At 39.2% G+C, this 25298-nt stretch overlaps 3 protein-coding genes across 4 annotated transcripts; 2 read left to right on the top strand and 1 right to left on the bottom strand.

The window, feature by feature from the left end:
* Positions 1–6: 6 nt before the first annotated feature.
* Positions 7–8388, top strand: dhfr (dihydrofolate reductase). The gene is made up of 6 exons (XM_078285294.1): positions 7–220; positions 412–461; positions 4696–4801; positions 6190–6304; positions 6999–7114; positions 8009–8388. Exons 1-6 carry the CDS (start codon positions 129–131, stop codon positions 8088–8090), a joined length of 561 nt encoding a protein of 186 aa, XP_078141420.1. The 5' UTR covers positions 7–128; the 3' UTR covers positions 8091–8388.
* Positions 8389–13029: 4641 nt separating this feature from the next.
* On the top strand, positions 13030–14864 carry ankrd34bb (ankyrin repeat domain 34Bb). The gene is made up of 2 exons (XM_071926680.2): positions 13030–13232; positions 13355–14864. The coding sequence occupies exons 1-2, from the start codon at positions 13030–13032 to the stop codon at positions 14862–14864; spliced, it is 1713 nt and encodes a 570-aa protein (XP_071782781.1).
* Positions 14865–17559: 2695 nt separating this feature from the next.
* On the bottom strand, positions 17560–21160 carry fam151b (family with sequence similarity 151 member B). 2 transcript variants are annotated; one of them, XM_071902594.2, is made up of 6 exons: positions 21126–21160; positions 20713–20838; positions 19612–19771; positions 19314–19531; positions 18839–18974; positions 17560–18198 (listed from the first exon to the last, which is right to left on the bottom strand). In XM_071902594.2, the coding sequence occupies exons 2-6, from the start codon at positions 20831–20833 to the stop codon at positions 18063–18065; spliced, it is 771 nt and encodes a 256-aa protein (XP_071758695.2). In that variant the 5' UTR covers positions 20834–20838; positions 21126–21160; the 3' UTR covers positions 17560–18062. The 2 variants fall into 2 exon arrangements, with proteins under 2 accessions (XP_071758695.2, XP_071758694.2); XM_071902593.2 differs by having other exon boundaries at positions 20713–20834; positions 21005–21138.
* Between the last annotated feature and the right edge of the window lie 4138 nt (positions 21161–25298).

Genomic DNA, 25298 nt, shown 5'->3' with positions numbered 1-25298 from the left:
CATGTAACATCTACTGGCGGGAACTTGCGGACAGACATCATAACCCACGCGGAGTACAACGATTTTACTTGAATATTAGGATATTTTACCTGGATATTTTAACAATTCAGTTCGCAACACGGGTGAAAATGTCCCGCGTCCTGAACTGCATCGTGGCGGTGTGTCCTGACCTGGGCATCGGTAAGAACGGAGACCTGCCGTGGCATCCCGTCAGACTGAAGTAAGTCGTGTGGATAGACCGTTATCCGAACCCAAGGTCCACAGTACTGTTTAAACAAGAACGAGCATGATAGCTTAGAAAGGAATGGCCAAGCTAACTTAGCTCACAAGCAAGCAGCACGACAGACTGGTATTTAAATGTATCAACCTTGTCTTTATGCGAATCTTGAATTGTGTCTTCTCTATTTATAGTAATGAGTTCAAACATTTCCGGAAGATGACGACGACTCCATCTGTGGAAGGTAAGCTCGTGACGTGGTTTTGAGAAAAGTCCATCTCTTCCACTGATGCTGAACAAATTCATAGCAGGTCCGCACAACACTCTTAAGAACATAATTATTTTTAACATTCGTTTCGACACAGTTGTCATTGTTTTGGACAGCTGAACACGAACTGGGTCGAAAGTTTGTCACAGTAAAACTTGTGGAGGAAGAATGTTCATGGTGTCCGCAGGTCCTTAACAAGTCTGAAGAGCTCTTAAATTAGCTAAATTTAAGATCTTAAGTATTAAAATGTCTTATTGTGTCACCGTGTATTGACGGTTTTCCTTTTTCCTTTATAAGTTTAATTTTGATGCACATATGAAATTAGATAGAGGTATTAACAATTGTTTACACTCTTTAATACGTCTATTAAGTTGAGGCAGAGTTGGAAAGTAAGGTGAATGAAATAAGGAAAATGCCATAAATTGTGTAGTTTGACCAAAAAATGTGAATAGGACCAGCAGTAGTGTTGGTTTTATTTTCTTGTGTTGTATTACATTACTGCACTTCCAGTTAGTCACAGTAAGTTTGACCCACATGCATGTCCACTCTTAGATCAATACAGGACCAGGTTACAACATGACAAACTTGTTGGATATAATGTCCCTAAACATATAATTTGCTGCTGTCCTTTGTCTTATACTGCCTATTCATAGTTTCACAGCTTTGATTGTTTTTTTTTTTTTTAATACTTTATTTTTATTGCTTTTCCATTACAAAAAGAACATATACACATAGAAAAAAAAGAAGAAAAGGTCTGGGTTGCACCTTCTTCACAAGGCTTACTTATTCCTGTGACATATTCAGTGGTTCATTCTCTTGTCTTGTCGTTGACATGTAAATATTGTCCATTTCTCCCATTTCTCTTGACATCGGTCCTCTTGAACTCTTATCCTATGAGTTAACTGTTCCATATCATATATTTCATTCACAATTTTCAGCCATCCATCTTGTGTTGGCGGTTCTGCCGTGTACCATCTCTTCGTAATGGCCTTTTTACAAGCTGCCAACAAGACTTTCAGCAAATATCTGTCTTCTCTTAACACAATATCTCCTGTCATATTACCAAAGTACAGTACCATACATGACCTAGGTATATCATAGCCCAGAATTTTGATAATATCCATATGAACATTTTCCCAAAACTGTACAATTTTAGGACAAAGCCAAAATACATGAGAATGGTCTACATTTATTGCCCCACATCGTCTCCAACATGGTTGTGCTATAGACATGTATTTGCTCTTAATTTTGGGTGTAATAAAGAATCTAATTACATTCTTCCAACAGTGTTCTCTCCAAGTACGTGAGGATGTTGTAGACTGTTGTGTTCTCCAAATATGCAACCATTCATCTTCTGCAATATTCACACCTAATTCTTTTTCCCATTTCAGCTTTACATATAATGTTGTGTTTCCTCTCCTCTCCATTAGGTGCTGATATAATGTAGATATTATTCTATATTTCTTTGAATTGTAAACTCCAATTATGGTTCTAATTATTCCATTTTTATCTAAATTTACATTGTGCTTTATTTCTCTGTCATAAAAGTCCCTTAATTGCAAATATCTGAAGTGGTCCTGGTTGTTTAATGTATATTGTTGTTTCAGCTCCTGAAAACTCATAACATTCCCATCTTTTATTACTGTGCATAATGCTGTTATACCACTTGGAATCCATTGTTTGAACCTCTGGTCAAGAGTGCCCGGGATAAAATGTCCGTCATAGGCTATCCATCGAAGTAGTCTGAGTTCTTTCTCTAATCCATATTTTTGTACTAAATTAAACCACAATTCTAATGTAAATCGAGTAACAGCATCTACCTGTTCAAGTAAATCCTTTGCTACATCTCTGTCTCCAATGAGGCTTTGAATTTCCCTTCCTTGTACATATCTCTCTAGATTTTTCCATTTTGCTTCATAGTCCTTAGCACACCAATAAATCACTGGTCTAATTTCTGCTGCATGGAAATATTCCCTAAGATTTGGCAACGCCATACCCCCTTTATGTTTCCCAATCTGTAATGTTTCAAATTTGACTCTTGGCCTTTGACCATTCCATATAAACCTTGAAATAATTTTATCCCAGGCTCTGAATTGTTTCTCAGGGATCTCGATTGGTAGTGACTGAAATAAGTAGAGGAGTCGTGGAAGTATATTCATTTTTATAGTATCTATTCGTGAACTGAAGTCCAGTGGCAGGACAGCCCACCTCTCAATATCATTCCTAATGTCCTGATCCACTTTGATATAGTTGGCTTTATATAGTTTATCAATTCCTCTTGTTATAGTAACTCCGAGGTATGTCATTTTTTTAGAACTCCAATTCAAGTTGTATTTTTGTTGTATAATTTTGGATGGGTAGTAATTCATTGTTAAAATCTGTGTTTTAGCTAAGTTCAATTTATATCCAGAGTAGAAGCCAAACATCTCCAGTTGATTGGTTAATACAGGAAGACATGTATCAGGGTCCTCTAAATAACAGATCACGTCATCAGCAAAGAGCCCAATGATATGTTCTTCATTCCCAACCTTTATCCCTTTAAGGTCTTTATTTTGCCTGTTCACTGAATGTTTTATACCATTCAGATGGTAGACCATCACTGCCAGGGGACTTATTTGTTTTTAGTCTACCTATTGCTTTCTCTATTTCTGTTTTTGCAATGGTTGAAGTCAGAAGGTCATTCTGGTCTTTCCCAATTGCTGGTAAGTCCAGTGTCTCTAGAAAAGCTCTCATTTGGTCAATGTCAGCAGACGGAGGCTGGCTATACAGATTTCCATAATAGTTCCTGAAGATAGTTTCAATCTCTTTGGCTTCGTAGGCTATCTGATTTGTGAGTGTATCTCTTATCTTATAAATTGTCCTATCTGCCTGTTGTTTTTGCAGTCTTTTTGCTAGTAGTCTGGTTGCTCTAGGCCCCACCTCATAGTAGGATTGTTTTAGAAATCTTGTTTTCTTTTCTCTCTGTGGTTAATAATTTATCCATACTATCCCTAATTTCTTTAATTTTTGGTAGTAATGTGGAGTCTTGTGTATTCTTATGTTGTTGTTCAATTTCAAGCAGTTTTTCCTTTTCCTTCTTATAGGCTTCTTCTTTAGCTTTTTTGATAAATGCTGTCTTAGCAGTAAGCTTCCCTCCCATGACTGCTTTAAGGGCATCCCACAGAATAGCAGGATTAACCTCTCCATTATCATTTTCATTTTGATATGTTGTAATCTATTTTTTAATCTCCTCAACAATTGATTTATTATTTAATAATCCAACATTTAACCTCCATAATGTTTTTTTCTCCTGCGGTTTTAATTTGACTTTTAGATAAACCGCACAGTGATCCGATACGTCCGCTCCTTCAATTTCACACTCCCATACTCTGTATAGGTCCTTTTTATTCATAAAAAAATAGGCAATTCTAGCATAACTTTTATTAGGTGCTGAGTAATGTGTATAGTCCCTTTTAGAGGGGTGCAGTTCTCTCCAAATATCGACTATACCAAATTCTTTAAATATTGTCTTGATCATTTTTGTAACGTGTGGTATTTTTCTTATTGTTTGTTGTGTCTAGATTACTATTCATCACAATATTAAAGTCACCCCCACAGATTAATATTTCCTCCATTTCCAAAATTATGTTATCAAGCAGAGTTTTAAAAAAATGCTTTTCACTGTTAGGTGGGGCATAAACATTAACCAATGTCACTTTTTCGTTTTCCAGTTTTCCTTTCACAATAATATATCTTCCTTCCTTATCACTGATTTCTTTAGTACATTCAAATTTCACTAGCTTTGATTGATTTTTGTTTCTAGATTTTGATTGTTCAGTTGGTCTTATATTCAATTTCAGGTAACATTAAGAAGACTAGCTTTCTGAAACCTGCAGATAGATTACTTACATTTGTTTTGCATACTTACATATATTATTCACTTGTGAGTTATTAGCAGCAACAAAGCGACAACGATACCCATGTGGTCCATGCCTAGTACATACTGGATTTGGCAACATTATATAAGAGATGCACTGTATTACGTTTCTGCCGACCAAAAATAATTTTTTCATGGTCAGTAATATAGTCAAATTATCATCACGATTTGTCGCTCATAGGGAAAGATGCTAACGTCCTTTACCTTTTTAAGGTCAGAATCATGATTTTTGTTCTGTCACATATCAACTGGACTTTGTCTGAGATGTTGATCCTCCTCCCTGTCGTCCTCCAGGGAAGCAGAACGTGGTGATCATGGGCAGGAAGACGTGGTTTTCCATCCCAGAGAAGAACAGACCTCTGAACAACAGGATCAACATTGTCCTCAGCAGGGAGCTCAAGTATGAAACATCTGAATTTATTGGAAATAATGCCACACACTAATATGCACAATTTAAGGCCTTTTTACTGCACTGATACATTTTGAACGTCCATCTAAATCTTTGTACTTCACTGTATTGGTGTTCAGTTTGTTTAGATCCCATTGTTTACTTGCATAGTGTTTACCTAAAATATACCAATCTGGAACCTTTGTGTATTGATTTATCACTGATTTATCAGTCTCTTACAGTCAAATATATTTCAGCTTTCAATATTGAGTTGAAAGGTTTCTCTGCTGTTCATACTTAGTTAACCATTAATGCAATACTTCACTTTGTAAGCTATCAACCCCACATTGAGGTAGCAAAAAGAGCAGTAGACATCTACCCCAAAGTGTGACCCCCCACCCAACCCTCTTTATTGATAATTACCAGAGGTGGGGACTTGAGTCACATGACTTGGACTGGAGTCAGACTCAAGTCACAGTTTTAATTGCTTGAGACTTGACTTGTTGCATGAAGAGAAGACTTCAGACTTGACTTGACTTGGGTTCTGGTGACTTGGGTCTTGACTTTGACTTGTATTTTGATGACTTGAAAAGGTTTCTAAAGTCTTGACAAAAGATCTTGTGTTTGTGTAAATGACTTGGATTGAAAGTGATGAGATTTGTTCCACCAGGCAACTGAATTTAAATTCTGTTTTCTGAATTTGTATGGAATGATTGAATGTATTGAAGTTGAAACTGATTATAGAAATATTCAAACTCATGATGCTCTTACCAAGTTTTTATCCTATTGAAACCATATTGCATTGAAAAGTCCTAGATATTTAGTTTTCTTTAAGATATTAAATTGATACTGGACTCTTGATTTGTTCTGACTTGACTTGCTGTTCTACATTTAGACTTGAGACTTGACATTAATGACATGGACTTGACTTGACTTGGTAATCTACATTTAGACTTGGGACTTGACTTGAGACGTGTGCCTCAAGAGTTGAGACTGACTCGGGAGTTAACCTCTGATAATTACAAATAGGCAAATTTACTTATTGAAAAATATGATACTGAACACAGAAACAACTGGCTGAGGTAACCGGCATCTGTAAAGCCTCCACGGGCGCTGAAGAAGCAGATGGAGAATGCAGACAATTTGCAATAAAAAAACAATTTACATCCTATTTATTTATTGCTATTATTTTAATGTGAAACATTGCGTATTGCAGCTTAAATGTACCAAGTGATATTATCACCAGTTATCAGGACAGCCAGGGTTGGAGGTAAACTGCTCAGGAACTTGTATACAGGACCTAAGCACTGCAAACAAAAATCTCAAAGTGAAATATTACTTAAAAGTCAGCATCACCCGGTTGTCACAGTGACTTGAATGAAACCCTGGTTCTCCTCCAGAGTGCCCCCTGCAGGAGCCCACCACCTGGCCCCGGACTTCAGCTCCGCTCTCCGGCTGCTGGACACCCAGCTGGCTGACCAGGTCTGGGTTATAGGAGGCAGCTCTGTCTACAAGGTACAGCCTACAATACCCAGGGTCATGGAGGTTCTGGGATATCATGGAGGTTTGACAGGTGAATTCCAGACAGGGAAAGTCAGGGAATTTGGTAAATTTTCTGGGAAAGTTATGGAATATCAGGGAATTTTGCCAATTGATTTAAATTTTGTGGAGATAGTAGATATCCCTCCAAGTTGCAAGATATACATTTTGGGATTGAGTCTATTTTTCTCTTAGTGCACATTCCTCCTCACATATTCTTTATTTTCATTTTGGAAATTTGCATTTCTCCAAAAAAATGTTGAACATAAAACATGTTCTTAAATATGAGTTTTGCAATGAAAATTCTGACCAGATGTGCTATGTTTTTTCTGACTGGCTTGACGCAGGTAAACCAAGTTCATACTAAGTAAGTGTAAGTGGATCATGTTACTACAGTATTGCTACATTCCCCCATTTGCTGTACATTGGTCTTTGTTTTGAAGGCTTGGTTGAAAAATCATGAATTGACGGTGAATTGACCACGGAAAATACCAATCAATGATGTTTGATTTTTATTGTCAGTGTTGATGGTTAATGGTTGTAGCTACCACTGCAGGGTGAGCTGAAAATACAGCGTTTAGTCTCGACATCCTCTTTCTGTGCGGACACAACATGTACACTCACTACAGCTTCTGTTTGTATTTCCGGTTGGCTGCTGTGGGCTCCCCAGGAGATGATGGAGAGCCCGGGGACCAGAAGACTGTTCATCACCCGCATCCTGAAGCAGTTTGAAAGCGACACGTTCCTCCCTGAAATCAGCACCGACCAATACCGCCTTCTGCCAGAGTAAGTTCAGTTCGATATCACTTTGGAAAATGTGTTGGTGTGATCCTAATAGTGTTGCTGGGATACAAAACGGGAGCCAATCAGCTTTCACATACCTTGTAAGTGATGTTGTCAGCCTTTCCCATATATGGACTTCCGGATCTAAAGCGATTTCTTTATGGGGGAAATGAACGGGCTTTTCACATAATCATCCCTGTCACAGTCTGTTTAACACAAGATGTTTTCACCTGGATCCATTGAAATCTAAACAATAATTTTGCTAACAACAAGCTAACACTGGCGCGTATGTAATTTGAGAAAACTACTTTTTTTTGTTTGTTTTTGAATCTTCAGGCTTATTTGGAGATGAAATTGGTCTTGAATTTGATTTGACTGGTATTAAAACGGTCTTAAGTTTTAAATTTAACTTAAAAAAACCTGTAGTCACTCTGTTTAAGGTTTGCACTTTCTGCTGCTATTTACTGTTTTGAGCCGTTTTACTGTTCGCTCACTACAACACTTTATGTTTGGAATCGGTGTCCCTGTCTGGTTGTGAATGGAGAAATCATTTTTTCCTGCACAAAGCTTATTTCTCTATTAAAGCTCACTCACTTTTCATTATCAAAGCCTCATTTGGCTCAGCGGTGTTAGAGCATATCAAAAAGCAGATATGGAGCAAACACATTTACTGTGAAAAGTTAAACATCATTATGGCACTAAAACACCAAGTGCTTTTTTTCCCAGTACCTTCCCTCCATGCATGTCGTGATAATACATTTGTAAGCAGCAGAAATAAAAAATGAGGAACTGCTGTTGAGTTTTTAATTGTGTATTAAGACACTTCCTGCCCTAAAACCATTTACATTGAACAGTGTGTATACATGGATGACAAATATGGCTTATTTCTCCATACAGGTTCCCAGGCGTGCCACAAGGCATCCAGGAGGAGAACGGCATCCAATACAGATTTGAAGTCTATGAGAGCGTCAACCAATGAACTGAAATGAGTACAAAAACAGGCCAGCCTTCTGATTTGGCATCATTATGTAAATGGGTAGTAGACTACAATGTAAATAGCTTTGAGTGCATATGAGTAATTTGTACAGTATGAGGATGTCACACTAAGTTGTATTTTTTTTCCTCAGTTGCAATAAACATTGATTTTCAGATATCTCTGCGAACCAGTAATCCCTTAAAATAACCTTACATTTACATGAATTCACTCCTTAATTCATGCAACATCCCCTTAAAATGAGTAAAGGGAGTTATTAATGGAGTAGATCCCATCAAAACAAACAAAACTTAATTTTTGACTCATTACTTTAATGTGAAATTCAGGGAGACAGGAACTTTCGATTAATAACTCAATAACCCTGTAAACCATGCACAAAAGGCATGAAAAATCCCTTGATTACTAGTGTCTCTAGTAGTCTCCATGAACAAATCCCTTAAAAACCCATGATACTAACCTTACTTTTTTAAAGCTATGTTATTTTTATTGGATAATTAATGTTTATTTATTGAGAAATTAAGGACATTTCAGGGATAAAATTAGGGGGTTTGGCTTTGTAGTGTATTGTGATACTTTTAAGGTCTCTGGACTTATTTACAGTTGGGGTTCGACTGACAAGGGTTTTTGATAAAGTTTGACCCTTTTCCTGCAAAAAAATTCCAAGAATTCAGTGTTTCCCCCAGAATTAACTACAGCAGATATTTCACACTTTTTGTAAGTATGGTTGGTTATATTAGTGTGAATATAACTGATAATTTAGATTCTTATTAATACCCTGAACTGCCAACATCGGTGGTTTCCCTGCTATGTTTATTCTTGTGTTGACACACCTAAACAATTCATGACACCAGGTGAGAGATATTGGAGCCCGTAAAAAAACATTACTTATAATTACCACTAGGAGGTTGACGTGAACATTGTTTCAAAGTTGGCACACCGTACTTAGAGAAAATTAAACTTTCTACTTGCCAACTAGCTCATGCTAGTTAAAGTAACAAATCTAATACTGCAATATATTCAAGTTTCAGGCAATGGATAATCGGAAATTGGATGTAGGCAGCTCCCATTGTAGTGTAACTTATTGTGTTGAAAGGACGTCTTTTAATTGCTTTCTGGATTCTACTGGTGGAGATTGTGTATTCCCTGTGTGCATATTGGACACACTCACCCATTACCAAGCCAGCCCATAATTCCCCACCAGCCTATCCTCTTAATTGACCTGAAGATGAGCCTCAATGCTGCACACATGAGTACAATTCATTCACCTGCTCATGTTGATGACTCATTTAAGACCATTACAGAGACGAGAGCCTCGTATTTCTGATGAGGCATTAGATAAACTATCTAAGCACCTGTTGCTTGCTGTGGAGAGTTGAGAGGGGCATTAAAGCTTCAGATGGAACAGAACACAATAGATTTATTATTATATAGACCCAGTATGGTATGTTAAAAAAACAAAAAAATAACATGGCCATAGCTTAACGGTGAAAAACACTTGTCTACACTCTCATAGGACTCTTAAAGGAAAAATCTACCCTGAAATGCAGCTATTGGTGATGTACCTTGCATTCCTAGAGCCATGTTTGGTGGTGTATTAGCCGCCATTTTGCACCAACGTTCAACAATCATACAGGGAGAAATCCATCGTAGAAGAGGCAGAGACCAATTTCTCCACCAACAGTAGCCTCAATAGACCAGAATGCAATGCAGCCACAAGTCGTATTTTGAGTAAATGGGCGTGACTCTTACTTTTCTCAACTGGATAAAGTCTCGCTCTCCTATCACTATTGCTACTGCTCTCTCCACCTATATGAACTTAATGCAACACGTTCACACCCCTTTTCTCTGGATTGTCAAAAGGCATTCTGGGAAACATAGGATATCACTAAAAGAAGTAGAAGTAGACAGGTTGAAGGAAAGTGGGTACAACAAAAAATGTATTACAACATCACACAAAATAACTTCTGGAATGTACTGAACAAATTGATCACATATAACAGGAAGAGGATCTAAGGGAGGAGTTTTCCTTTAAATTCCTTGGCAGCACTGACAATTTGAAAGTTAGAAAGAAGGTTTTTCATGTCTTTTCTCATCATGGGCATCTGATGAATATGGTAATGCATCTATGAAGTGAGTAAAGCTTTATCTTGTACAGTCTTCAGCAGAATAAATTTGTCTGCAACCTTGAACAGACTGGTGACGCTGGCAGCGGTATCGTCATCACACAGATCGACAGTCTGAATACATGAGGGTGAAAAGAGTCTACCTGCGCACATCCTTTACCAAGACCACTGTTGGGCACTGTGGCTGCTGACAATAGGATGGGCTGTCATTGGCTGCGTGCTTCCTGCTACTCAGCCGCCATAGGCCAGCCTTTCACTTTCATCTGGTGTGTCCTCTATAAACACCTTCGTCTTCCCTCCATCCCTTCATCAGTCACTCGTCTCCGCACTGATGTCTGATTCCCCTCATTTCCTTACCGGTTCCTTCTGCATTTGTAAACTAAAAGTGAATTATCAGCTGTGGGATTACAAGAGGGAACGTGCAAGTTGAAGATTTTTCACAATTTAGAATGACACTACAAGTTCAGGTAAGTTTGGGCATACACAAACAAAAGTGAATGTTTTGTGAACCATATAGATGAGTATTACTACAATTTATGTTTCATTGTTACTGAAAATTTGTGAAAAATTCTCACTGTATTTGTACAGTGAGAGTGTAGGTAAAAGAATGTTATTGAACACTGACAGTGGTAATATTACAATTTTTTGAAAAAGCATACACATTATTTGTCCTCAGCATACTGCAGTGTATACCCTACTTTAATGTCTTTGTTGTATTTATGTCATGAAATGAGGATATTTCATTGTGTCCTGTTTAGTGGACAAATCTGTGAATGTCTCTGAGAGACAGCAACATGAAAATATGAATATAGATGAGTGACAGGGTTGCCTTTTCATGATCTCATAGTCTCTTAAGTGGGCATCATTTGGAAGGCATGTTATTTACAATGACTGCCCTATCTAAATGTACATTTTGCTAAGAAAACAAGTAATTTTAACACACCATACGTGTTCAATGTGTTACTACTGGAAAATGAGGGACAGCAGAAAAGCGAGATTTTGATTAAACTGGCCCTATTTTTGTCTGAATATGAACAGATAGGGTTAATGTGTGTCAGGTGAATTTCCATTGTGAATGCTCTGGAGAAGGTAGTGTATTGTTTAGACAGGGTATTGTGCATCTTATATAAATGAAATGTGCTTCTTTGATGAACTGATGAACAAAGTGTGAGGAGAGCATAATTCAATACTGCCTATGAGTAAGATGTACCCAGCTTTGTTGTGTTTGGCCTTGTATATAGCCTTCCACATCTATGTCTAGCTCTTAACACCCACAAATACATATACCTACTAACCACCAATATTTGTACAAGGAATAACGAATGTAAATCTGTTAATTTGGGCGGCAGTTAAGGCAGGGATTTTTGATTACCTAGATAACACAGATAACTCAGGAGCAAGGAATAAAAAAAATGTCTGGCCTTTACATGCAGAGTGATAAAATGTTATGGAATGACATTTTCTCTCCTGCCACTCAGGCCTATCATTAGCTATTCTCTCTGTACTGGCACAGGTTGAAGGCCAGGCCCGACCCCTCAAAGCACCAATGGGGGTTTGAATGTCACCCTGCAGAAAAGGCAGCTGCTAACTGAAGTTAAAACCTCCTACTCTTGGCACACACATAACTGTCCTCCCAAATGAACTATCATTGCATTGTACAGACACATAACTGGATGCAATATCCTACCATGTACACCTCGAACTGTGGAAGTGGAAGAAGCAGGTTGAGGGAAAGTTGTTATACCAAAAAAGTAAATGACAACACAACACACCACAAAATAACCCCTGGAATGCACTGAACATCACAGATTGATGATATCCAACAGTGTAAGAGGATCCATGGATGGAAATGACCTTTAACAGCGAACAAGAGACAGGACTCAAGTACAAATTTGGAAATGAAAATACAAGGCTGTGCAATTATTCTGATAATCCACTTACTGCTATAATTTGTTCTCTCCTCTGTTGGTCTTACAGCTGTATTCGCACTCTTTCAACTGGCTACTGAGCACTAGCTAGAGATATCTTTGTAAGTGGGCCTAGCTCACCAGCCTCCCACAGACATTTAACCTGTTAAAATAAGTAATCAGTCAGTGACATACAGTCTTGGATGATAGAAACTCAAGGCCATACAAACAATAGGCTTCAGAACTGAATACAGGCAGTCCAGGAGAGGACAATAAAGACGTAATGTTCCTACATCTGAAGCCAGATGGAGGAAGGAGTAGGAATAAGAAAGTACACCCTCTTTGGATTCTATGGTTTTACATCTTAGAACATAACTCATCTAGTCCTCACCAAGTCGTAAGAGTAGATTAATCTAACCACGTGACTCATAACACACACAAATTTTACTTTTTACTTTTACTGTCATTATGTAATCAGCCAAGAGGCTGGTGTGTTCACTCTCGTCCATTGACATGGCTGCCGAGAGGAAGTGGGCTACACTATGCAGCCGATACATGTCCATTCAGCTTCTGGTCAGAACAGGGCTTAAACACTGACTATTGTAATCCTAGGTTTCACTCACACCACTATTATCTCCCAGATCCAAAATCTTATCAAATTGGGGTCTGTGGTCTTATGTGTGTCTATTTGGGAGTCTGTGACATGAAAATGTTTGATGGCCCTTGCTTTAAAGCAACCACTGCTGTGCACCTGAAGGACCACATCTGAGAACTTACTGTACTTCTTCTTATACTGTCTTGCAGGTGTTGATAACAGTGCAGCTTTGGACAAATTACTGACGAACCTTCTTTAAAGACACTGCACTTGATTTAGAAACAGCCAAGATCCTCACTATGGATGAGTCAACGGAGGTGCGAACAGATGGAAATTCTCTGCTGAAAGCCGTCTATCTGAGTCGTCTGCGTCTGACTCGGCTGCTCCTGGAGGGAGGGGCCTATATTAATGAGAGTAATGAACATGGCGAGACGCCCCTAATGGTGGCCTGCAAGACACACCATGCAGACACACAGAGTGTACCCAAACACAAGATGGTTCGGTAAATCCTATCAAAATGTATTAATACTATTGATAATTAAAAGCATGCGTTTTTGTTGAAGATTATTAGCTTCCATTTCAGGAGTTTGCTGGTCTGATAAATGTGATCTCTACCCCCAAAAGGTATCTTCTGGAAAGTGGTGCTGATCCAAACATCCAAGACAAGACAGGGAAGACTGCTTTGATGCATGCATGCCTTGAACAGGCTGGAGCTGAAATTCTGTCGCTCCTGCTGAGCAGTGGTGCTGATCCAACTTTGGAGGATCGCGCAGGCTTGTCGGCACTGGTTTATGCAGTCAACTCGGGCAACAAGGATGTCCTCAGGATTCTGCTGGATGCTTGTAAGGCAAAGGGCAAGGAGGTTATCATCATCACCACCAACAAACTGCCATCTGGCCATCAGATGACCAAGCAGTACCTCAATGTCCCCCCGCCTCCTGATCTGGAGGAGCGTCTGCATTACACCCCAAAATCTTGTTGCATGTCTCCATATGAGATCCAGCTACGCACTCCTCCACAAGGGTCTTCGGCAAGTGCTTCTCCCCTACCTGGTAGCCCTCTTCTTGGCCTGAGGGATCCCCAGTGTTTAGGCTCGGGGCCTGGTCTAGCCCCATCTCAACCAGGTTCTCCAACCCAACATCCTAGTCCATTACGAGTTCCTGGTGTGGATAAGCGACTTAATCTCCAGAGGCTACACTCAGAGCCGTGGCCAAAGAGTCCTTCTTCCCTGCTGCTGCAGCAGAGTAAGGCCTCCTCACTTACAGAGGAACTGGTGGACATCACCCCTGAGGAGGAGCTGTCCTTCAGAGTCAGTGGCCTTGCCTTCCATGGAAGACCTCCAACTGTTTCTCGCCACCACAGCATCGATGTCAAAGATGCAACTGGGCTTCTGAAAGCCCTAGAGCACATGTCTGGTAGTGAGAGTAGGGGGGGCAGTGGAAGGAGAGGCCTTGGTAGAAAGATGTCATATGACAGTGCTGCAAGTTCACAACATTCTGCGTCACACCCAAACTTGCATCAAGATGGAATTTTACCCTTTCCCCAAGAGTCCAATCCTGTGGATAAAGATTCCTCTGATTGTCTGCCACAAATGAACGTCTCCAGTCTGCAAAATGTGGTCCGCCGGCGGAACATTGGCATTGACCACTACAGTTCTGACTCCCAGCTGCCACAGTTCGGCAGCTGCCATCCAGATGATAGCTCCAAGAATGGTGGTGGAGCTGGAGGGGGACCAGAAAAGCGCAAGCTAGTCAACAGCAGGTCGTCCACCCTGTCTGGCTCCAGGGAGTCTCTGGAGAGCATTGTCCAGAGACGAGGTGCTGCTGGGCTGGAGCGTAGAGGCTCAGGGGCCCTTCTTCTGGATCACATCTCCCACACTCGACCTGGATACCTGCCCCCTCTGAACCCCCATGCTCCTATACCAGATATTGGGGTCAGCCCCACATCTTCCTGCCCCTTGAGTGGAAGCAGCAAGACACTGAATGGAGTTCTTCCAGGGTCAAAGCCTATTCTACCCTGTGCCCCTCCTTTTCCAAGGGATCTGAAAGCCAAGAAAACGTTATTGAGACGCCACTCAATGCAAAGTGAGCAGATAAAACAGCTGGTCAACTTTGAGGAACCTTTTGGACACTAGAAGATAATATTGCACGTATCAGGAGGAAATGCATGTGCTACTACCAGTGTCAAACGTTGCTGCTCTATACCTATGGTACCATTGCTGATGTCAGTTAATGTTCCAGCATGCTATAATACTGCAGTACTATCTGCGCTTCAAAGACCAAGTACGGTGAAAGCATTCTGGGCCTGCTCCTGATGCAATCAGACTTCTAGAGATAGACTATCTTCCAAACAGTCAGAGGGACCGATGTTATGATTGCATCACAAATACAAATTTAACATTTAGTGTGACACTCTGCACTTTAATTGCCTGACATGGTTCTTGGATTTAAAATAATAGATTGATGAGCCTGCTCATTAAAGCATTTGTGGTCCTATCAAGTCCTATCAAGAGTGACATTAAGATACTTTAATTGAACAAATGGAGCTAATTTGACTGATTTATCATCTAATGCTTCAGGTTTAATCCTACAGCACTTATGCAAGGCCATGTGTACCTATGTTCTCTGGAAACGAAGAAAGACAAGATTTGCTCTTCAGAGTCAAGGACATTGGAGGACATTGGAGATTTGCTGCGACAATGACAGAAAACTATCCACTGTTGTGGATGACAGCCTTGGATCAAACACATAAGTACAGTGCAAGGTGAAATACAGCTCAAAGGTAAACGTTCGCTTTCTAACTACTTGTTAACAAGCAGTTAAATATAGGAAAAATTATTTGTCTTTTGAATTATATTGCAGCAATTTAAACAGTAGCTTGTTGCATCTGTTTGATCTCTATAAATTAGAAAAGCAGCAGTCTTGTGAGATGAGTTGGTCAGAAAAATACTGTTCATCACAAAGCTTGACATATAGAATGTACTATAAAAAAATCCATTCCCTCAAGAGTTAAATAGATAATGATGATATCTTCCATACAAAAGCATAAATAATGTTGTATCCAACAGGAATGCGCTTAGGTACACATGGAGCATAGGCCTACTGCATATCTTATATCACTGCTGGGATAAAAGGGTAATGATCAATACAAGCTGCAGACTCTCACGGATAATTGTAACTGCCTAGCACTTGCCACTTTCTTAAAATGTTTTCTGTTATCATTATCCCTTTTAGAAAAAGCTTTTATTTAAATCACCAAACAGTGAGTCTGCTTCCTCTAAAACCTAAAACTTTCCCAGATACTGTTAACTGCTGCCACAAATGCAGAGTTGCCAGGGGCAACATTTCAGCGCTGCATTAGCTGTCAATGTTCCTTCATTCAAATGTATTATCCTGCATTGCCTGACAGTTTCAATAAACCTTGTACCAAATGCTCATGTCATTTCTCTTTGGACAGTATGCTCAAGTTGTGTAACTTCAAGCTATGTGTGATGAGACATAGTCAGTGAAAACATGTTTGCTCTGGACTTTTTATCAGCATTATCTCTTCAGGACTAACCTGGGAATTAATGAATTATTGTTTTTCTTTCATTTTTCTGAAGCAAAAAACAATTAAAGAAATAGCCCTCTGGGTAAAATCAACTACATGTACAAGTAAAACTCCATGAATCAATTATTAAGGGTAATTCTGCACCCAGTTTGAGCTTCTCTCCACCTACTGCACAATTTCAACACATGACAGTGGGCATGAGGAACGGGGGAGAGGAGGGGGGTTAGGATTTGGGTCAGGTTGGTGAGAAGAGGAACTGGGTGGAGTGTCTGAAATCTACATTTATACTGTGGATGGTAAACATTTTTTTTACCAAATTAAGTTAGTGAAATAAATAGAGCACCGCCACAATATGACCGCTGTTGTTGTGTTTCATAACTACATAGTGCTAAATACCAGTTTACAACTCAAAGAAGTGCTTTAGAGTGGAGTTACTCTTTAAATTGAAAGCTTTTTAGACTTTGAGGACTATTTTTCCATTTTCATGATAGATTATAATTATGTAGGCTTTCTAACTGATTGTCGATACATGGGAGTCAAGGTATTGATACAATATGATGATAAAAATATTGTGATATTCTACTTTAGAGGAGATACGTCATAGGTAATTCCTATTCTGGAATGGCAGCCATCTCACCTGGGTCCACTTCTCAACTTGCTGTATTGGAACCAATGGTGAAAGTGGCTTATGCTGCCTTTATAATGCTAATACTTTTTCTTTGAAACATCAGTATTTTTTATTTACTGCATATAAGACAACTGTGACTGTGTAAAATGGTGCCAACAGAAGAGGGTTAAGGCCACATGTGAAACATTTCTGAGATTAAAGTCAGAATTCTGAGAATGAAGTCAGAATTCTGGGTTTCTGAGAATAAAGTCAGAATTCTGAGTTTGAAGTCAGACTTCTGAGTTCCGACTTTATTCTAAGAATTCTGACTTTATTCTCATAATTATTACTTTGTTCTCAGAATTCTGAGATTAATCTCACAACTCAAATTTTTCACATGTGGCCCTAATTAACAGTATAAATGAAAGTAAATATTATTAAAAAAATATTTTTAATGTAAAATCCTCTTAAATGATCTATTGTTGTGGCAATAGACAGACTATGTTGGCAGCAACTAAATATCGGCAATACTGAAACACAACTAACAATACACAGAGATGAAAAAAATAGACAAAAAGAGGCCATGTGATTTAATGCTATTAATAGTGATTACTGTGGCAGCTTTAAGACAACGTAAACAGGTGATAATGGACAGTAATGTTTTTTTTTTTTACTTTATTGGCATGAAGAGATTACAATTAAGATTACAACCTATATAAAGAATTAATTAATTAATTAATTTATATAGGTGTCATCATGTAAACATGTATAACCTAGTAAAAAAACAAACACCACTGCAGTTGAAGAATCAACAGTAGCCTATACAGATATGGAAATAAAATAAATACATTTAAATGTATGTATGTAGTCTAACCTGTAATGTGCAAGTTTTGTGACGTTAACGTACACTACATAGATTTCATTTCATTGTGCACTTGCTTGGCCTAAGCTACAAATAGTGGACATTGTTGCCTGATATGTTACCAAACGGTATTTGTCATTGATACTGGCCTCTGTTCTGTTGGTCCTTTTAGTGCAGCAACTATATACAAATCAAAACAGCCATGGCTGCTGCCCATAGGTAGCTGTTGTAGTTGCAGGTAAACTGGACCCAGGTAAGATGGTGGACGGTTATCCCACGGATAATAACGTAATGTCCCCTCTACTGTTTCATCTCTATGTGGTGAGCTCTGTCCGTTGAGAGTCTGGAAGGTCATAGTAGATCCTGCTCTTGTCAAACTCTTCTCTATAGGGCAGTAAGTCCTGTACTGGAAACTTGTCATTCTGGCCGGTCCACACTGTAAGACTGTACCTGTAACCGTCAGGGAAAACTGTAAGCAATACAGTTTTAATTGATCAAAGGTATATACAGTACATACTGTATGTGAGTGGAAAGGACAGAAAAGAATCATTCATTGAAGTGATAATCTGCACGATGCGTTTTAAGTTTTGTTTGGAATAAATATAAGATCTGGGTAGTTAGCATGAGCAGTGATAGCCCACTGATTGCACTCTGGGAAGTGCAGTGCAGAAACACCACAGCAACGAGCGCTTCGTGACAAAGATGGAGACTAAATTAAAAAAAAAAAACTGGGTCGTGGATTACCACTTCAAATCTGTGTCCACATAACTTTTTTCCACTCTTCATCTCCATTTCTTTAATTACTCATATGTGCACTGCAGCTGGCTTGTGTCCATATTATGCAGAAATACGTCTGACTACTTTAAAATATGGTTTTGAAGATCTGAGGGATGTGATCAAAACCCAATTATTGTGCGTTCAGACCTGCATTCAGACTTGCAGCCTGAATTCAAAATGTATTAAATTGATATTTTTTGGGTCAACAATCTACACTAAATACCCTATCATGACAAAGGAAAAAGACACTTTTAGAGATTTTTGCAAATGTATTGAAAATGAAACAGAAATATCTCATTTGTGGTAATCATACCTATCTGACTGCTGCAGCAGCCATTTCAGTTGGGAGAATGACTGGGCCAGGAGGGCAGCTCGAACTGGGAAGGTAACCGGATGCTTCAGGATCCTGCACACCTCCTCCATCTCACGCACCATATCCCAGCTGTAGCCTGAGAAGAAGAGACGTTACCATGAAACAAACATATGACAGGGAGAAGAGAAATCATCTGTGCGCTTCCTCGCAGAGTATCTGCAGGTTTCAGAAAGCCAAATTTAAGACTTTTTGAAACCTTTTTGCTACCTGGAATTGAATTTAAGACCAATTTAAAAACCAAATTAAAGACATAAAGCTGGCAAAACCAATGTCATTGCATGGTGAAAATCTAAGACTTCTAATAACTTGTTTTGAAGACATTTTAATACTTTCTAAGGCCTTAAATTTACATATTTTCAGACTTTTTTATGACCCTGCCTCCTTATTCCAATGAATATGCCAGATCTGTCTTCACCTGGGTTATCTGTATCAGCAGTCCACCCTGTAGTCCAGCCAAGGGAGAGCACAGCATTACTGGAAAGAGGCCCAACGGCAGCCAAGAAAGGTGCCGGGTCCAGGGGAACGGCCTTTCCTCCAGGCCCTGGGAGGATATCTGCATTGATCCATACGGGACGGCTGAGCTCACCCCACACCTCCTCCAGCAGAACCACGGCCGGAGCCACAGCTTCAAGGCTACGTGGATAAGTAAATCACAGCATTAGCGCCAGACAAAACTACAGAACATTCACTAGGAAATGTCAGATGTCTCTTACCTCTTGAAGTCTAGTTTTATCCCCTTGCCGTGCGCCCTAACTCCTTCCAGCCATTCCCGCAGTGTGATATCGCTGTCCGTCTCGGGCGGATGGCCCATGATTGGCTCTTTGGGGTCGCGACCTCTCATGATAATGTCAGCCTCAATCATGTGACTAGGACCTAAGGGTTAGGGTGAATGCTCAAATGTTCAATGAACAAGACGTGTGCATACACTCTGCAAATTTCACCGAACTCAGACCACCTCCTGGTGCGGTCTGAGTTTTAAAGGGTCTGAGTTCATTTGGCATGTTGACATATGCACAAAAAATTCAGTCATTGGACTGAGTCCACTTGAGAGGCTGAATCGGATCAAGTGTGAAAACACCCTCAGACTCAAACAGCATTATGGGTATATTTTGAAGTCAACAAAAAACATGGCGGCGGGCAATTCACACAGCAAAGACAGTAAAAGTTATTTGAAATCTTACAGTTGCTATTCTGAATTTTTAAGATGGGTCTATGTATTAAATTTATATGGATATCAGCTCATATAGGAATTGATGGGAATGAAGGGGTGGATAGATAGCAAAAAAGGCTATAAAGAGTGATAACATTCAAACTGACTATAAGGTTATTATACTATAATAATGCATCCAAGAGAGGGAATCAACATTTAGTTTACCAGATGTTAAAAATAATATCAGCAGAATTTGTCATAGTTCATCCCGTGACAAGTGCCTTAAGAAGATGTAAGATCAACAGGACTGATGAATAGAGTTTGAGCATATTTTTTTCTTCTAAATCTTTTGTATTATTAGAGACATTGTAAATACTCAGTCCACTTCAGTGGGTGGCCGTAATGCACACTTATTGTTTGTCAGCTGCCAATAAATCAAAAGTACTTAGCACTATTACAATTGCTAGCATAATTTATTTTTCTGTACTACTGCTCAGTCAAAGAGGGAGGGGGAATATTCTGTTAACAGGTTTATGGCAACATGGAGACTCAATCACAGTTTAAAAAGTTCATGGAAACATGTTAACCGGGTTATGAACAATAGCCAGGTTACTTCCTGCATCTTTTGTAATGTACTTTTAACTTGATAGAGTGTTTTCTCCACCTGTCAGAGCCTCTGTCAGTCTGTTCCTGCTGTTGGTAGCGTGGGACCATCTGACCGCGGCAGCGTCCCTCGTTCCTATCTGACCCGGACTCGAGAAATACTCCAGCGTCTGGTCATACATCCTCTCTGTGGACAAAATGCCACCGGTGTTATTTTAGTTCGCTACAGACATGAATAAAACCGAGAAGTTCACAGCCTTTAACGAGAAGCTACTGTAACGTGAGCTAACTTACTACGAAGGAAACTACTTAGCTACATTGCTAGCTAACTCAGACACTTTACATGTGTTGACGTTTTACCCTTCAAATTCCAGACGATGTAAACTGTAAAACACCCTATTAAAATCAAGATAGTAATGCGCAAGGTAAACAAACGACTCCTACTCATCGTTCATAATGTCAAAAACGGACTACATTTTGCCCATGAATGAATTGCCAATGTCAAGTCAGCAGCAGGAACACAAACAGCACTTCCGGTCAATACATTTTTTTTAATTTTTATTTTTTCAAAATAAAAGCCGTCACGAGTGCGGACGTTAACGTAAAATACCAAAGTAAGAATAAAATAAAGATTTTATTTATGGAAATGTCATTTTCACAGCCTATGCAAAATAGGCATATATAGCAAGGCATATGAAAAAAAATCACAAACGTTTACTCAAGCACACCACAACCTCCAGCATTTTACCATCAATAAATCATTACTACATTAAAGGAGAACACCAGTCATTTTCAGCATTGTTCAGAAGGTAATAGAACTTAATAGAAGAGACACTGCTGCCTGCTTATGCTTGTGCATTCATCAATGCGCAGCAGAACCAGTAGGTGGCCACGTCATCTCAGTACAAAGCAATAGCCTTCCAATGGGAGAATTAACAGAGTAAATCTATATAAACATTCTGTCACAATCTGAATCTCTTATGTGAACAATAAACACTTTATAATACAGGGAAACAATGCCATACCTCTCTGAGTGATTTTGTTTTCAGTATTCATAGTTTATGTGGATGCTGTCAAAGGAAACGGATCCATACCAGGGTTTACTGCACATGCAAAGCTTGCATTGTTTTTGTTTACATGGTCAGAAGTCATGACTGATCACAGTAGATCTAGTGACAGTAGTGATGGAGATGAAAGGTAGCCTATGGCATTGTCTGCCTGTGTTATGAGCAATTACAAAAGGGATTTAGTAACAAAATTGCTTTTGCTTTACACTGTGATGACATAGCCTATTGGTTCACCTGCGCGTTCTCGATGAATAAATACTACAGTTTTTTAAATGGCTGGTGTTCCCCTTTCATTTTAAGACATTGGTATAATTACTGTAAACACATGAGACCATCAGTGAGAAGACTGGCAGCCTCTACCAGCCTCTACACTGCATTTCACATCGTGTGCCACAAGGTCAGATTTGGAGGGAAATCTGCTGTATTGCTTTACGGCACAAAACATGAAAAAGGCTGGGCAAACGGAGCTAAAGCTTTCAGTGTTTCTGGCAATGGCATGTGGTGGAAGGAGTGAAAGGCAGATGGAAAAATCACTTCCAACATGTTAATCCTCTTCAGAGAGGGGGAGGGGAGCAGGAAGCAACAGGGTGGGAAAAGTGGTCTTAATATGGAAACTACACTAGCACTAACAATACTGCTTATGTCTCTAGTCTAGGAGAAGCTGTGTACTTAGGCAGTGCCGGTGCGTGGGCAGGGCAGACAGGGCAATTGCCCAGGGCGCCACGCCATTAGGGGCGCCAAATTTGTCCACACTTGTCTTAATTTGATTGTTACTAGGGTGACACTGGGTGACACAGCATAAATACATTTATCACGATCTACAAAGAAAGAAAAAACAGAAATAAACTTGCTTTAGGAACATTGTACTCCTTGTTTTACTGAGACTGAGTTACAGCAACAGGTTGAGTTCAACTCCCAGTCTATCTCCCAACCTGCTCCCGACGAGTAGCTTTGAGTAGCTGTGACGACCCTCCCACTCTCCTGGCTCTGCTCATCAAGGCTGATGGAGTGCACCTGGGCCCGGTGAACTCCTTGGGCTTAAAAAGCCTTCAGACCATCAGTCTCTCTCTCCCTCCTCACTTAATGCACACCTTTTGTTCTGATGTAGTTTGTTGTCTAGTTATTTTCCCTTAGTTTTAGTTAATAAATCGTTGTTTTAACTTTTACTTTGGCGTATGTCTCCCCTCCTTTGTTACTTCCTTGAGCCGGGTTGTAACAGTAGCTTTAAGTCTCTTTCAGTAAAGTAATAATAAATATTGCACTACGTGAGTTGATTTAAGTGACAGGAGACACAACTGGGGAGGATTTACTAAAACGTTTTGAATGTAATGTATTAACCAATCAAGGGCGGTGTGTGCGTCGGGTAGGCCTATGTTGTGCGTCGGTGAAGGTAAGATGCCTTTGCAGTTTATTTTCATGACTTTTTGTTGGGCTGTGCTTTTTACATATTTACTGTGTTATTTTTTTCTTGGTTGTAGGTTGCATACTTAGCAATTGGCAATGTGTGATGGTGGTTAACGGGACATGTACGTTGCGCATTTGGCATTGCATAATGGTGAGAGGGACACGTAGTTTTTGGCATCTGGCATTGCGTAATGGTGAAAGCATATGGCAATTTGGCAACAAAATACATGTCAGGAACGAAGTAAAGTGCAAATTTTCATTGTAGATGATCCTATTCTATTTTGCATGGTAACATTGTGTGTGTTTGAGAGAGCGAGAGAGAGAACTGATTGATGCTGTGGGTCATTGTGTGGCAATAACAATGGGCATCATATTAGTTTTTGAGTTTGTATAACAAACAAAAAATTCTAGATCTCTAAATATAAGCTGGATTGTAAAAATGGGTTCATGTTTATTAGTAATTTAGTTTATTAGTCCTGAATTTCCTCAAGGGGATTAATAGTGTTTTTAAAGTGCTATCCTAATAAAAAAATATAAACAATCTAAACAATTCATGACTTCACAAACAAGTGGGTGGAGATATAGATATAGATATAGATATAGATAGAGATATATATATATATATATATATATATATATATATATATATATATATATATATATATATATATATATATATATATATATATATATATATATATATATATACACACACACACACTATCTGACATGATGGGGCTGCAACAAACCAAATAATGAGCGAGTTCTGAACCCATGACCTTCACTTCTGCAGCCTGTACTGTGAGCCAGCTCCTTAGACCACTGAGCCACTGTGACCTTTATCATACTTCTCTTGTAAATCCCATTTGTGTTTTGCTTTTCTTAATTCTTCTCTATGACTGGGAAAGACTGGGGAAATTCATGAAACACACCTTGGCTCTAGTCTTGCTGGTTTCTCTTTATATTGGGTTAATGACAGTATTTTGCTTTCAGAGTGGCCAGTCCACTCCCCTTAGTTATTTAAATTATTGAGACAATAGGAAAGCTGAGAGGGGTACAGAGTAGGGGAAAACATCAAGAAGGTTCTGGTGGGACGGAAGCCCAGACCAGCAGGGCCTCTGGACATGAAAATGTCTGTCTACCCTAAATGATAAGGCATAAAAGCAATCATTTTATGACTTGGGTTCAATTCACTCTCCAACCAGGAGATTAAGAAAAAACAGAGCGGAAGATTGAGGGGGAAAAGTACATTAACTTACATTGGAGTTGAACCCTTCAGCAAACTGAGATTCCTTGATTTTCACCAAACTACACAGGGAGATGAAACATCTGGGGCAAGACAACATATCCATATTATCTGATATGTTGCAGTGAGTTTTGTCATGTGTAAAGTTTGAGGACACTACTTTTGTACATTTGTGAATGAGTGGTAGGCCTATCACGCATCTAAAATACTCAAGAGGCTCATGTATAGGCCTTCCCATGTGAACGATTCTGTGTCTTAGCTCTGATACACAAGTAATGATAAATCAACCAGGATTACAATTTACAAACTAAAGACCAATTTGGGTTCAGTCATTAGATTTTTGCATTGGATTACCATACAAACCAAGAAAGAAAGGCATAATCAGAGAGGGTGAATCCCCTTATACAAATTCTACAGTTCATATCAAAGTTGCTTTTACTGCAAAATGCATACTTTTACCCCACATTTAAGTCTATCAAAACGTGTAGACTTTTTGTACCAAAGAACTGGAGAAATGCCATCAACAAATGAACCAAACCAAATCAGCTGAATGAGCTGATCCCGTTTAGCACTTTTAAAAATGCAGTGAAGGGTTTGGAGGCAGATTCAATTGGAGTTTGTAAATGCTTCCCTAGCTAGACTCATCTACTCTTTTTAGGTGCAGGATTCTGTGTGTTTTTTATTACTTGTTTTACTGCCTTGTTTTTATTGTATGTCTCTTAATGTTTGTTTTTGTATGTTGTTGCAACACTGTATCACTGCTGTCTTGGCCAGGACTCCCTCGAAAAAGAGATCTTGTAATCTCAATGGGACTCACCTGATTAAATAAAGGTTACATACAATAAATAAATAAAAACCTTAACTACAACCTCAAACCAGTTTTTTTCTGTTTACCCCTTTAACCCATTTGTAGAACAAACTGTCCTTTCC

The sequence above is a fragment of the Centroberyx gerrardi genome, chromosome 8, assembly GCF_048128805.1.
Source record: "Centroberyx gerrardi isolate f3 chromosome 8, fCenGer3.hap1.cur.20231027, whole genome shotgun sequence".
In the NCBI taxonomy this organism is placed as follows: Eukaryota; Metazoa; Chordata; class Actinopteri; order Beryciformes; family Berycidae; genus Centroberyx; species Centroberyx gerrardi.
This window is presented reverse-complemented; position numbering and strand designations above follow the sequence as displayed.

Excerpts from the sequence above, each read along its gene's own strand:
- dhfr (XM_078285294.1), top strand. The coding sequence starts at position 129 with ATGTCCCGCGTCCTGAACTGCATCGTGGCGGTGTGTCCTGACCTGGGC. Across the intron at positions 4,802-6,189 it reads GTCCTCAGCAGGGAGCTCAA|AGTGCCCCCTGCAGGAGCCC; the intron begins GTATGAAACATC and ends GTTCTCCTCCAG. Across the intron at positions 7,115-8,008 it reads CAATACCGCCTTCTGCCAGA|GTTCCCAGGCGTGCCACAAG; the intron begins GTAAGTTCAGTT and ends TTCTCCATACAG.
- ankrd34bb (XM_071926680.2), top strand. The coding sequence starts at position 13,030 with ATGGATGAGTCAACGGAGGTGCGAACAGATGGAAATTCTCTGCTGAAA. Across the intron at positions 13,233-13,354 it reads CCCAAACACAAGATGGTTCG|GTATCTTCTGGAAAGTGGTG; the intron begins GTAAATCCTATC and ends TACCCCCAAAAG.
- fam151b (XM_071902593.2), bottom strand. The coding sequence starts at position 21,099 with ATGAGTAGGAGTCGTTTGTTTACCTTGCGCATTACTATCTTGATTTTA. Across the intron at positions 20,835-21,004 it reads TGGAATTTGAAGGGTAAAAC|GATGTATGACCAGACGCTGG; the intron begins GTCAACACATGT and ends GTCCACAGAGAG. Across the intron at positions 18,975-19,313 it reads TGCTGATACAGATAACCCAG|GCTACAGCTGGGATATGGTG; the intron begins GTGAAGACAGAT and ends TCTTCTTCTCAG.